The 14123-nt window shown below is 44.3% G+C and overlaps 1 protein-coding gene across 1 annotated transcript; it reads right to left on the bottom strand.

Annotated features, from left to right (window-relative positions):
- Positions 1 to 12002: 12002 nt before the first annotated feature.
- Positions 12003 to 13118, bottom strand: BHLHE22 (basic helix-loop-helix family member e22; the record flags this gene model as incomplete). The annotated part of the gene is made up of 1 exon (XM_079796372.1): positions 12003 to 13118. The coding sequence occupies one exon, from the start codon at positions 13116 to 13118 to the stop codon at positions 12003 to 12005; it is 1116 nt and encodes a 371-aa protein (XP_079652498.1).
- Between the last annotated feature and the right edge of the window lie 1005 nt (positions 13119 to 14123).

Here is a 14123-nt window from a genome sequence, read left to right as displayed (position 1 = left end):
AAATTATTCCATTTTAATTTCTGCTAAATTTATAATTAGAAGTATGTGCAGGAATTTAGAATAGAAAATAAGAATAAATTAAATGAAAAAAAAATAATTAATTAAATGGCTGAGAAAATATTATGCAAAATCAATGAACAGGAGAACCAAAACAAGAGAGTCCTATGACAGGCTTAAATCTAGTAATTAAATAGTATTTGTGAATAGAAAAAATGCCGTGGTGAAATAATTTAAAAGACATGGATTCAAGCTGTGACATAACTGGTTTGTTATGATCAACAAGTCAGTTTGCTTCTCAATGTTTCATTTCCTTATTTTCCAAAATAAAAATAACAAGGTCTTTCGACATCAGGGTTCATTGTGAGGATGAAACACAGTAGTAAGATGTGTAAACATTTTGAAAAGTGAAATGCAATATACAAATGTAAACTTGTAAAGGAGATACTTTAACAATGTTGTGCCTTTTAAAAACTACTTTTATGTATTTGTAAAAGGAAATAATTTTTGTCATTAGTTAATGCATTATTCATTTATTTGATCAAACATTCATCAAGCATTTCCTCTATTCTAGATATTATGTGATGCACTAGATTACCTTTCCTCAGGTACATACAATATATTAGGGAAAGCAATGTACTCACAACTAATTTATTGTAAATGTAGTTGTAAGTAATAAATTCATCTTTTTAAAACTATTCTAAAATTCTGATTTATCACTAGTTCTAACCAATCTTCCATCATTAATTCCACGGTAATGTTTTGTAATGAGAAATTACTCTGTACATAATCACACACATTAAAACATACATATCAGTTTTTATGATTGTACTAGTGACCCAGTGCACGAAATTCATGCACATTAAAAGCAGGACCCAGAGTCAATTCCCCGCCCACCCACATGCGCCTCAAAATTGCGTGAGACCCAAAACTGGGCGCCCACCCCCATTGGGCTAGATCCAGACCCAGCCAGTCCCACCCTTGTCAAGCCCCGCCAGGCAGGGGGTGTAGCCTCAGTTCCCCAGGCCTGGTGCCAGGATGGGGGGCGTGGCCTGAGGTCCCCCAGATGGGGCAGGGGGCGTGCCTTGAGGTTCCCCATCAAGCCCCGTCAGGTGGGGGACATGGCCTGAGATCCCCTGTCAAGCCCCTTTGGGTGGGGGGCATGGCATGAGGTCCCCTGTCAAGCCCCGCCAGGCTGGGGGGGGGGGGCACAGTCTCAGGTCCCCTGGCCTGGCACTGGGATGGGGCCACAGCCTTAGGTCCCCCATGAAGCCCCACTGGCAGGGGGGTGCAGCCTCAGGTTACCCATCAAGCCCTGCTGGTGGGGGGTGCGGCCTGAATTCGCCCAACCTAGCACTGGGGGTGCACCTTGAGGTCCCCTGTCAAGCCCCGCCAGGCAGGGGGTGCAGCCTCAGGTCCCCTGGCCTGGTGCTGAGGGGAGGGGGGTGCAGCCGGAGGTCCCCTGTCAAGCCCCACCTGGTTGGGGGCACGGCCTGAGGACCCCCGGCCTGGCACTGGGGCGGGGGGAGCAGCCTGAGGTCACCTAGCCCAGCACCAGGACAGGAAGTGCACCTTGAGGTCCCCAATCAAGCCCCGCTGGGCGGGGGGCATGGCCTCAGGTCCCCAGGCCTGGCGCTGGAGCAGAGGCGAGGCCTGAGGTCCCCCAGCCTGACTCCAGGGCGGGGGGCAAGGCTTGAGGTCCCCTGTCAAGCCCCATGGGGACGGGGGAGGGCATAGCCTCAGGTTCCTGCTGATTGCTCATTAAGGCTCCTTAAGGGAACTTGGCCTCAGCTGTGAGTGCAGCCATCTTTGTGGCGGAGTGATGGTCAATTAGCATATTACCTCTATTAGATAGGATGGCAAAAATAACCAAAGCCAAACACAGTCATTGAGGTCTCAGAATTTTTTCAAACTATATTTTACATATTAGAAAAACCCATATTTTCATTTGTAAGTCTCCCCTAAGTTTCAGATGAAAGGAAACAAGTAATAATGTTGATTTATATCAATGACCACCAATAATGATGCACTCAGCAAAAACTAAATGCTCTGAAAGTATTAAGACAAAAGCTATTTATTACTAAATAAGGCATGCCATAAGCAACCCACATGGGAACTTTTATCTGCCTTCTTTTGGTTTTTCTGACTGACTTCATTATATCCTCTCCATTTCATCATAAGTTTTGGGTCACAAGTCTAAGGCAACAGAGCTTCCCAACTCAAAATTTACATGATTACTTCTGCTTATTTTCTCATAAAAAATAATTTGGGTACCTTTTCCTATAAGCATCCTCTAATGTAACAGAGGAATATTAAAACCATTTTCCAAGATTAAAGCTAAAAATTATCTAGGTTTTGATCTCAGTGTAAAATAATGTCAACAATTATAAAATAAGGATTACATGCCAGTAAAATGTGCACTGTTTTAGCCTACTAAATTTGCCATTGTTGCAAACTATTATTTACTTGAACTGCATTATTAGGTTTTCATATTCGCATTCTCAATTAAGAAAAAGTAAGCAAGCCAAGATTACATTCCCTGTAGCATTATTTTAAATTATAATGAGCGATCACATAAAACTCTCTAGTATTTCTCTAAAGCAATTATTACTTATTCTACTTCATAGTGTTCATCTAAATCAATGATCATTGATGTTTGAACTTTTTTAGCTTAAGTGTTTATTTATAATACCTTCTTGAGTAAGATAAATTCAATTCATGAAAAGCTCTACTACATAATTTTAAATAGGAGATAATTTGGCAATACTTATGCTTAAAAGTATATTTTTAGGCAGAGGAATGCTGTATATTAAAAAAAAACTGTTATCCTGAATCATTTGTTTAATACTATCTTTTGATTTTAAAATGGTACATATGTGGATTTATGAGAAAGCATATTATCTTAAGATTGTAGGTAAGAAAAAATGCTTTACAACAGGAATTCAATAAATCGATTTTTAAAGCACAGATGAATGACCATGTCTTCTTATTTCCCTAATAGGAACATGTTAGACCTGATTACAAGTGACAAATTATTTGGGAAATAATTTTGCTGTCTGAATAGCCCTACATCTGCATCCCCTCCGCACATACATACAGTATATACATATGATTTTACTTCCTGATACTCTCCTTAAAAGAATATTAATTGTTATATTCAGATTATTTGTCAATATATTTTAGCTTATTTATGTGGGAAATAAACATAGATCCAAGAAATATCAGTGACTAATAAGCTTTTTTTAAATTTTTAAATATTTTATTGATTGATTTTAGAGAAAGAAGGAGAAAAAGAGAGAGAGAGAGAGAGAGACATCAATTTGTTCTTCCACTTGTTTTTGCATTCATTGGTTGCTTTGCATGTGCCCTAAGCACCCTGGCTAGAGATGAACCCGTAGCATTGGCGTATGGGGATGATGCTATAACCAACTGAGCTACCAGCCAGGGCCGTAGTAAACTTTTTAATAAGTTTCTTTTAACCTGGCTGACCTTGCTGGGCTACAATTCTTAATAATTGTTATTATTCTGTGGAGAGATATGTAAGAACAAGAAAAGGGAGAGAGATTTCCATTAGACATGGTCTTTGTTTTCTGCAGATCACTTTACCACAAATAATGAATAAAACAATAATATTTGGGCAGTATTCTATTTATTCATAAAGCTAAAATTCAAACTGTATAAAAGCATATCGTACAGAATGCTGTTGATGGAAATGAAATGTGGCTCCTTCAGTTACTGGCCATACAGAATTTCACTGGGATACCTGGCTTTTCAATAAACACTCCTGTGAGTCATTGTTTTAAGGAAATTCGCCTTAGACGCAGAAAGTGTTTGTGTGCCTTTAAATTAGACAGTGCGGTATTGTTTAATGATCAGGGTAAATTATGTCCTTAAATGAAGAGTCTATGAAATAATTAGCTTTGTTTTGTTTTACTCTAAAAAGCATTTATTGAGTAAACAAAATTTTTGCAGAATTCTCTATGGATTTAACCATGATCATGTAAGTAGTAATGTGTATATTCTACTTAAGGTACAGCTGGATAGAGAAAATACACCATGGTTATGCTGGATAATTTTAAGTTTGATACAGTTTGTTAATTATTTGAGGCATAGTTTATGTTCTCAGTTTCTAACTATATTCATTTCTATAAAGAGAGCATGATATATTGCAGACTACACAGAGAGCAAATGTTTAGATAGCATATTTCCCTTACAACCTTTTGTGCTTATAGGAGAAACTAGAGGGAGATGTGAGTAACAAATAAAGGTACTAATATCTAATGATTCATCACTGAGTCAAATTTAAATACTTAAAAATATAAAGTGTGTATTAGTTGGAGATTTTTTTTTTGTTTGCAAAAGAACATTTACTCCATATTACTTTTGTTTCTAAGAAATAGCTATTGTTAATATGAAATATATGTAATTATTACATGAAAACCCACATAAATGCTTTGTATGTTTAATGTTTAAATGAAATGTACTTTTATTCCATAACTTCTAAAACTGGCCAATATACTTAAAGTTTTGTAAAGGCTTTGCTTTATACTTTAAATGAAATTTTTAAAAGTATTTGAAATTACTTTTGAATTGTCTATGAATCTAAAAGTTTACAAAAAGTAATGTTTCCTTTGTGCTTTGAAATTAGGTATTCATTTTTTTTAAATGTCCTCTTTTGAACCAATTCTAGCTTACAGAAAAGCTGTAAAATAATACTTATTTTTAAAGAAGAAAGTCCTCATACTAAACAATGCTTGCAAAAAGTAAACTAAAAAGTAAAGAGTGGTTCTAGGACTTTGCCAGTGAAGATCTTAGTTCACCTTTGACCTTTGGTGGTTGATCATCCACAACCACTACCCTCTAGGGAAACATACTGTGCAGATCAGTGGAATGGCAGAGATAATTTGAGTTTGTATGCCACTCAGATCCTCCATAGGTCAATGAAGTGTTTCGTTTTCATTAAAATTTTTCCTAAATGTTAAAAAAAAGCTTACTTTGTTGAGTAATTCCAGATTTTACTTAATTTCACTCTCCTGAGAAATCTACACTTTAAAGATATGTATGTCTGATGCTTCTCAAAAAAAAAAGGGGGGGGGGAGGGTTATTCCCTGACCCTGCTTCCTTTTCTCCTCCATGGCTCTTCATGTTTCTGTGGAGGCCTGGTTAGGAAATTCATTTCTTTTCATGGAAGTCTCTGATGGAGGCCACAGACTCAGTATGGCACCTGAATTTTGACCATACCTCTGCAGAGACTATACCTGGCAGATGTAGCTGTACTTACTTAAAGAGACAGTACATAATCTGAGGCTCTCCCATAATAAGTGATTATTTGTCTTCTCTTTTCAAAGAGTAGATAAAGGATATATTAACAAAGAAATCCTTATACCAGGTTCTTCAGTAATTGCCAGAGTGGATAAATACATAAAATGAGGTTAGGCCATGAAGTACTTTAATGTTTAAATGTAAATTCTCATCTCTAAACATCTCTATTAACCTAGCAGATTTGAGTTGCAACCATCCTCCTAATAAAATGTGAAATCTTTTAAGATTGCCAAGCACTTGTAAATAATGGATCCTTTAAATATCCCTGAACTTTATTCTAAAACTTATAAGGAGAAATAATAATTGCTTTATATAACCACTGATACCATTTTAGCATTTGATGAAGATGTTAATTTATGGTTGGTTAGCAGTTTATGGCAGTCATTAGTTTTTCAGTTTGGTCCACATTAGAAATCTATTTTTCTTTTTTATTTTAATCTGAGACAATTATATAAAGATATGGTTATGTTTTATCTAAAATGTATCATTCTACTATAGCATTTCAAATTATTCACAGATCATAGTTCTTATATGTGCATATATGAATTTAAAAATACAGCAATAAAATGCTTGAAACAGATCATAAATTTGCTTCATATTTTATTGCATCTCTGAATCAGGTTGAGAAGACAAGGGCAACTATGGTCTTTGGGAAAGAATTAACTCTTTCCCAAACTGGGAAGGAGAATGATAGCACAGTGTGCATAATTAAAGCCAATCCCTCATCAAAGCATCCTGGGGACTTGGGGGACTTGAAAGATAGGTTTGTCCATCATATGGGGGGTGGGGGGAGGGGGAGGGAGAGGCTCGGTGAAGTTACCTGCAAAATCCTCCTTTCCTTTGCAGTCTAACCTTCCCAGCACAGTCATTTCTCTTCCAGCGCTTTCTAATCTGAATTCCTGTGTTGCCCAAATTAGAGAACAGAGAGGAAGGGAAGGGAGAAAAGTCACGCAGGGGTACTAATTTTGCAATAGTCCAGAAGGCGCCTGATTGTGTTAAAACCAGTAATCTAGAAGAAGTGGTAGAATTTAACCCAAATCAGAAAGCCAGCAAAGAGTTTCCCTGAAAGCAAAGAGGTCCCTGGGGGATAAAACTGGGGCGCTTTTGCATTATTCCTGGCTGTGGCGCGGCTGCGGGGTGATCTTGACAAGCCTGGCATTTGCACGTGAGCCCACCAGGCCGCGGGGGGTGCAGGACACAACCCGATCCTAGTGCCACCTCTCCAAAGAGTTTGACGCAGAGTCCCTTAAATTCGCTTTTTGTCCCTAGGAACTTGGAGGTTGGATGGCTTTGCTCCCGCAGGAGGAACCCGGAAGGCCAGTCCAGGGGAAGCTCGGGGAGAAGGGGCGCTTTGCGGGTGCGGATCCCGAGTCGATCCCGAGGCGCAGCGCGAACTGAGCAGCGCTGTGGGCGCACTGATGGTGGACGTCGTTCTGTCTGCAAACTTGGGCTGGCTGATCTGCAAGAATAGCATCCCTCTCCCTGCCCTCCCAGGTCCCCAGCACCAACACTGGCCCTGGGGCGATGCAGACACCTGGCCATCCGCACAGAACCCTGGTTCTAGTAAACACATTACCAATCGCTCAGAAGAGCCGGAGATCCCGCGGGAGAGAAAGACTCTTCACTCGAGAGTCGCTTTTACTCTTAAACTAAGTTACTGTCTCCTCGTTTTCCCTCCTGTTCCCCTACCATCTACGGTGCCCAAAGTCTGATATAAAAAGGCCAAATTTAAATCAACCTGCAGCTCATTGGCTTGGCAATCAAGGGGCCTCCGAGTTATAAATGCCAACACAGAGCGCGCAGGAAACGGGCTCATTTATTTTGCTCACACAACCAAAAATGTTAATTGATGTAAAGTTGCTTGGCACGTGGATAATTTAGTCTGACCCACATTTTAATTAAAAGAAAACTTATTATGTTTCTGATGTTCATCTTTTGCCATTTAATTTTGTTTAGAGGCGCCGTTGTGTAGTTGACAAGCCTCCACCCCCAACCCACATTTCATTAAAAGTTTTACTAAGGATTCATTACCTCCCGCCTTTCATGAGCACACTTTCGGGTCTCCACTCACATGCTGCGGCCGCCACAGTGCGCTGCGAGCCGGGAAGTGAACTCTCATCATTATTTTTCAAAGTCTGGGGAAGTGTATTATCCTTTTTTTCCTAGTGGTAATTAGTTACCATAGCATCTAATACGTAAATGTGCCCAGAGCACACCATTAACAGTTAAACGGAGGATTCAATTTAACACATGATTATATCTTTCATAAGTCATTACATTGGAGAAGTCAATGCCACTCATGCTGGAACAATCTCAAGGTCCGGGGCGCGTAGAAAGGTTCGGTTCAGGCGTCTGAGACCAAGAGGGTCTGGAGAAGGGAAGCCGGTGAGACTAGCCCTCCCTCCACCCCAGTGAGCTGTTAGCAGTAAAGATGGGTGATGAGTCGGGTAGAAGGGAGAAGAATTTAGCTCAATACAAGGTCTTGGAGGGGATGCCCAGCTGCGCGGTGGAGTGCGCACCACGAGCGCGAGCGCGCGCGCGCGCGCGCGCGCGCGCGCACACACACACACACACACACACACACACACACACACACACACGCCACCGGGGGAGTTCTTCAAAGATGATCGTTTGCTGGTCCTGTAGGAATCAGAGAAAAGCCCCCGCGCTTCTGTCTGTGCCCAGTGTCAAACTGGAGGTGGAACCTAAGAGGGAATTAGAAATTAGAGAAGGAAATTGAAATTAGAGAGTAATTGGAAAAGGAAACAGGTGGAATAAAGGCCAAGTGGGATTCTGGGTCCTCGTTTGGCCTCATGTGCCCACTCTCAATTCCTAAGACACCAGAGCAGCAGCGAGATCCACCTGGTGATGTGCCTGGAGAAGCACCCCAAGGCTCCTGTGTGTCAGAGGGGCTCGGGGCGGCCAAGGTACATTGGCCCTGGAGTAAGCCAGTCTTAGGGGCCAGGCCAGCCTGTCTGCCCTGTTCCAAGGGCACTTAGGCAAGACCTCCCTGCTTCCTCCTCCCGCCCCCACTTCCCCAGTTCCCCCTCCCCGTGCTCAGTCACCAAGTTCCCACCTGGATACTCCAAACTGGAAGGACCTCTGGGGCCAGAAATGTGTGGTCTAACTTTCCAGATTGGGCCAAATTCAGGATTCAACCCTCAGAAGAAAAGCCACCTGGGTTTTGCCCAACCGGTGGGGGAAGAATTCTCTCTCCAACCCTCAGTGACCTTCTCTAAAAGCTGCTGCTGAAGAAACTTTGGGAAGGTTGGGATTAGGGCAGAAAAAGCCACCTAAGTAAATCACCAAAAAACCCTTCCCAGTTCCTTTTAGAATCTCACGTTTATTCCTAGAACAACATGCTGGTCAACTTCTGGATTTGGAAAGAGAAATGATTGGTTTGAAATTATCAAAATAAAAAGAAATGTTATTAAACTGCTACTTTTAATAATTGCACATATTCCTCTGACATTTTGACTTATTCCCAACATCCTCTTTTTCCCCCCATCCCTATCCATTTCAAGTCTATTTAAGGACTACAAGTGGAGATTGAGTTATTAAAGGGTGAACTTCTGAAGTTCAAGAATTATTATTTGTACAATTTGTAAAAATAGTTGGACAGTACAGAGGTTGCAGAGGAAGTATTTCAAGGAGGCCTATTTAATAATGAGAAACGCTAAGCAGTAAATCTTGCAGCAAATGTGTCCCCTACAATGTTAATATGCAAAAAGGAAAAAAAAAATCGACTGATGGTGGCTGTGTTTAATTCCTAATCAGAATGATGGACAGCAGGGCCAGAACAATACAAACTAATGGCTGTGTTGCTGATCACTTTACCCCTTGATTAAAGACACCCAATTATGGCGCAGAACAGTGTCGTAATTATGTTTCTTAATCACATCCAGGAGGTTTAATTGCCTTAACGATGTGTTTCATTAAATGAATTTAGGTATTATAGTCGACAGTTTTCATACACAGTTGTTTTCAAATTAACATAATATTAGACATCGTCATGGAAATTGTTTTAATAATCATAATTAGATGCACCCAGGCTTTGTCTGGTAAATGCTAAGAGATGGGTCTCCTCCAGCCTGGGGGCTGCCCTGGTCTCTACCCCCACTCCCAGACGGGGAGGGCTTCGGCTTCCAGGCCCTTTGCTGTTATGTTTTCTGAAAAGTTACAGGTTCTGATTAATCCTTTTTGATGGCAAGCGGAGCAGAACATATCCTCCCTCACCCCCCACTAAGTTTGATGGCCTTTAGGAACATCACTCTGAGCTGAGGCTATGCAGACAAATAGGCATTTAGCAAACTGCCTACAAAAGAAGCACTGTAACTTTGCCACCACCGTCCCTATAGCCTCCACCACCATAGACATCAAACCTTCTACATTTGAGGGTGTTATTCAGGCCCAAATCCAAGTTTATACAGACAATCTTTAATAGAATCAATGCCCAATTTATCCAAACAGAGTCCCTAAATATCTCATTAGTAAGCAACACCGTGAAGCTTTGAAAATCTCTACGGGCACTGTTTACACTTACAACTCAACCTGGTTGATTCTTCTGTCAGAAAAAAATGTGGACAGCCACAATAAAAGTCACTCTCCGTGAATTCAAATCCATCTCTTTTCCTTGGCTTTTGGGCAAGATGGAAACGGACATTTTGATCAGAACTCTTTAAGAAACTTCACCCTCTTTGATATGGATTTTAAGATGGTTAACAAGGCCACCAAGTGGGAAAAGAATTCCAGGGACAGCAAGGCCTTCAAAGTTATGCCAGCAGACAAACTCTGCACCGTCCCTGGGTCTTACCATGGACCCCACTGCTCTCTTCCCCAATGACCACCAGGCCCAGCCATCGTCCTTTGACCTAGTAAACAAGAGAACTAGAGTCACTCCTATTTGTATATCCCTGACAAAACTCTACTTCTCTGAAACTCCTTTCTTTTTTGTTACCTTTCAAGCCAAAAGTAACACAGAAGAGAGGTGACTGCTCCTCCCACAAAGCACAGCATAATAAAATGTTTGATCAAAATATTTTAATAAAGATTCTTTCTGACATAGATACACATACAAATGGTGGTACATAGCTGTCATAGTCTGATTGACCTATTGAATATATATCATTCTTTATACATCCAAAACCCACCAATAATCACAGCTCCCAGCTCGCCATCCAACCTGACAAACTTGTATTATCTGCAAGGAGTGGAAAATAGCAGGACTCCATTTTTTTTTAAAAAGGATTTCTTGATTTTTGTAGGATAGAAAGTCAGGCAAACAGCCATGCAAACTAAAACTGAAAGCTCACTTTGGGTAAATAGCTTCTTGCTCTTCCTTAGCTTTGTTTTTAAATTTTATTTTATTTTTTTTTAGAAAAATAACAAAGGATTTCACACCATAGGCAAATCAAACCAGTCTTTTAACTTAAATAATTCTCCACAATTAAAATAACTTATATATGTACATATATATTAAGAGCAATTAAATTAGAGCTTTTAAAAATGCACAGCACAGCCTGGAAAAAAATATTTGCTTAGCATGGTCTTACTTCTAGGTTCTATTGCTGTGATGTTTTTCCCTTTAAGAATGCAAAGGAGTCCCCTTTCAAAAAAAGAGATCAATTCATTCATCAATTAAGAATACACCTTTCCTGTAATTTTTGGACTGAAGCAATTTATTAAAGCTCAATTTAAATACAGGGATGATGCAACTGAAAAAATCCAGGTGACCTTTGATAAACCTAAGCAGCTCAGATACATCAATAGGTCTCTTCATACTTGTTGGCAAATAAACCTTTTGAACACTTGGCACACAGTATAAGTTAATCTATAAAACAGAATTTTAGAGGCATTAAAAAAAATCTGCACATAAGTAAGACCCATGACCTTAACACATGATAAATACTGTTGATGTGGGTCACTGAAGAATAACAAATAAATACCATGAATGGTTAATACATCATTGCAGAGTGGAAAGGAACAAGGTGCACATAAATATTTTTAAATGCAATTCTTTCAGCCACAGTTTTTTTTATATCACTCTTGCCAAAAACTTTTGAGCGTTTTCATAGTTCAGAGACAATAAAAAATACAAGTCTTTCATAGCAACGTGTCTCTCGCGTTCTTCTTTACACTTAAATAAATCTACCTTTCATGTTTTTTCTCCTGGCTCAGAATCAAAATTTATTTCCAGGTGCCCTTTCTGATTTGTCTGAATGAATATTCTGTCCTACAAGCCACCCAACCCCAGACTCCTCTCCCCCTCAGCACTAGCCAAATTCACAATTATTAGTAAGATTAGTATTAATACTCTCCACACTTTATAACCAAGCGACTACTTTTCAAACTTATTTTTAACCTTAAAGGAAAACTGCTTCCTGGCGTCCTAGGCTGCCACCAAAGTTGCCACTTTTCTGAGGAAAAAAAAAAAAAAAAGACATCCATACTTTAGCTCAACTCCACCTCCTTCCTCCCGCCCTCCCACTCCGAAGACCGAGATTCTGGGGATGTCAAGGCTAAAGTCCCGCTTGTCTCTGACACGTCTCCTCAGTTCTCGCCTCTGCTTTGTTTGCTCTGCAAATGTTTCACAACTACCAGAGGACCAAAATAAAGGGGGTGGGGGCAGCTTTTCCCTTTCCTCTAGCTTTTGGGTCGGTCTGATGTTTCTCGGGGGGGTGTGTTTAAGGCTTCTCCGTGCACTGTTTGCAGAGGCTGGAGGAGACGCTGTTGAACAGGGCGCACTTCTCCGGGCAAGAGGCAGCCGGGGGCAGTCCGGCGCTGAACGGGTAGCCGGCAGCTTGCTCGTAGGCGCCCAGCGCCGGGTGCAGGGCAGCGGCCGCCGCCGCTGCAGCCGCGGAGCTGGGTAGCGAGGCGGCCGAGATGGCCTGGCCCTGGTTGAGGTAGGCGACGAGGCGCCGCATCTCCTCCAGGGCCTGCGCCTGCATGAGGATGTAGTTCTTGGCGAGCAGCAGCGTGGCGATCTTGGAGAGCTTGCGCACCGAGGGGCTGTGCGCGTAGGGGATCACCGCGCGCAGCTCATCCAGCGCGTCGTTCAGGTCGTGCATCCGCCGGCGCTCTCGGGCGTTGATGTTGAGCCGCAGCGCCTTTTGCTCTTTGGATTTCTTGCTGCTGCTGCTGCTGCTGCTGCTGCCACCACCGCCAGCGCCGCTGCTACCCCCGCCGCTGCCGCCGCCAGGACCCCCTGGGGGGCCGCTGGCGCCGCCGTGGAGGTGGGCGTTGGAGCAGCCTTCCGCTGCCTTGGTGCTGCCGCCTCCCGCGCCCGGGGAGGCCCGCGGGTCGACCCCTCCGGCCCGCAGCATCAGCTCGCAGCGGCCGTCGCTGTCGTCGTCGGGGCTCTGCTCGCCACCGCTGCTCTCGGCCACCGAGCCCCGGCTCGCGCTCTCGCCGTATTTGAGGCACAGGGCGGCCCCAGCCGGCAGGCTGCTCAGTCTAGGGTCGCCCCCAACCCCGGCGGAGCCCACCAGCAGCCCGGGGACGCCCACCCCCCCGCCGCCGCCGCCGCCGCCACCACCTCCCGCGCCGCCGCCACCTCCCCCGGGCGGCGGCAGCAGCAGCCCTGCACCCTCGGGATCAGCCGGCTCGAAGCAGCCCAGGGGCGACGAGGAGGAGGACGCCGGGCGCTCCCGAGGCGGCGGCGCCAGGGACAGGTCCATGCCCGGGGGCGTGGAGCGGAAAGATGCCTCCAAGCGCTTGGCCGTGGAGGCGGTTAGGCTCTTGTGCAGGAAGAGGTCGTCCTCGCCCGCGGCGGCCGCTCCGAGGTGCAGCCCGCGGTCCATGGTCCGGCGCCGGCACGCAGCCCCGGCCCGCCGCGCCGGCCGCCGCCGCCGCCGCCTCCGCTCGGGAGTCAGGCGGCGCGGAAGATGCGCCCGAGCCGGGCTCCGGGGCTGATGTGCTCGTTGGTCCCGGTGCTGCTGGCAGCCCTCTCCCCTTCTTTTTCTTTTTCGCCTTCCCCCGCGCTCGCCGCCTCCTCCTCTTCTTCTTCTTCTTCGTCTCCAGCCGATGGTGCTGGCTGCTGGGGCTCACCATGGGCCGCGGCCCCGCATGGTGGGAGGGTGGGCGCGGAGGGAGTGGAGCCGCCGCCGCCGCCGCCGCCGCTCTGAGCCCAGCCCCGCGCCTCCTCTCCGCACCGTTTATCTTGCTTGGATTCACCTTCAAGAGATTTCCGGACCCATCAGCCAGCCGCCGCCACAGACGGGGGAGTCTTTTACATCATTATCTCTGAGTAGGTTATTATGAGGAAGACTCGCCTGTTGGGACAGCGCTTTCTACCCAATCAGGTTAACGTTTTAATTAATAGGATTAAAACGGTAACAAACAATCGCAGGCGCTATCTGGCCGCGAGTCTGAATAGTTTCATTTCCCAGGTCTGAAGACAGGCAGCAGCTAGAGCTTTATAAAAGGCGCCTGCTCCGTTATTCTGCCTGCCATCTGTATACACAACTTAGCGCATATGTTTGCAAGGCGCTGGGTCCTGTTAGTAACCCAACAACTGCCTTTAGCTTGACATGTGTGGCGACTTTCACTCATCAATGAGCACACTAAAAGCCCTACTTAGAGCCGAGGATGTTCTCCGCTCCTTCAGCAAATTGTAGATCGGCAGCGAAGCCTGGGAGTCCCGTCGAAAGCCACCACCCCCCACCCCCGCCCCCGCCCCCACCCCCACCCCCCACTGCCCTTCCCTCGCCACTGCTGTCTCATCTTGTGCTAAATTACCCTTCCGGGCTAGAATCCTACTCCACCCAGGTTCCTAGGATGGCACTGGTCTGGATTTGGAGATGGGA

The sequence above is a fragment of the Cnephaeus nilssonii genome (assembly GCF_951640355.1).
Source record: "Cnephaeus nilssonii genome assembly, chromosome: 18".
Taxonomy (NCBI): domain Eukaryota; kingdom Metazoa; phylum Chordata; class Mammalia; order Chiroptera; family Vespertilionidae; genus Cnephaeus; species Cnephaeus nilssonii.
This window is presented reverse-complemented; position numbering and strand designations above follow the sequence as displayed.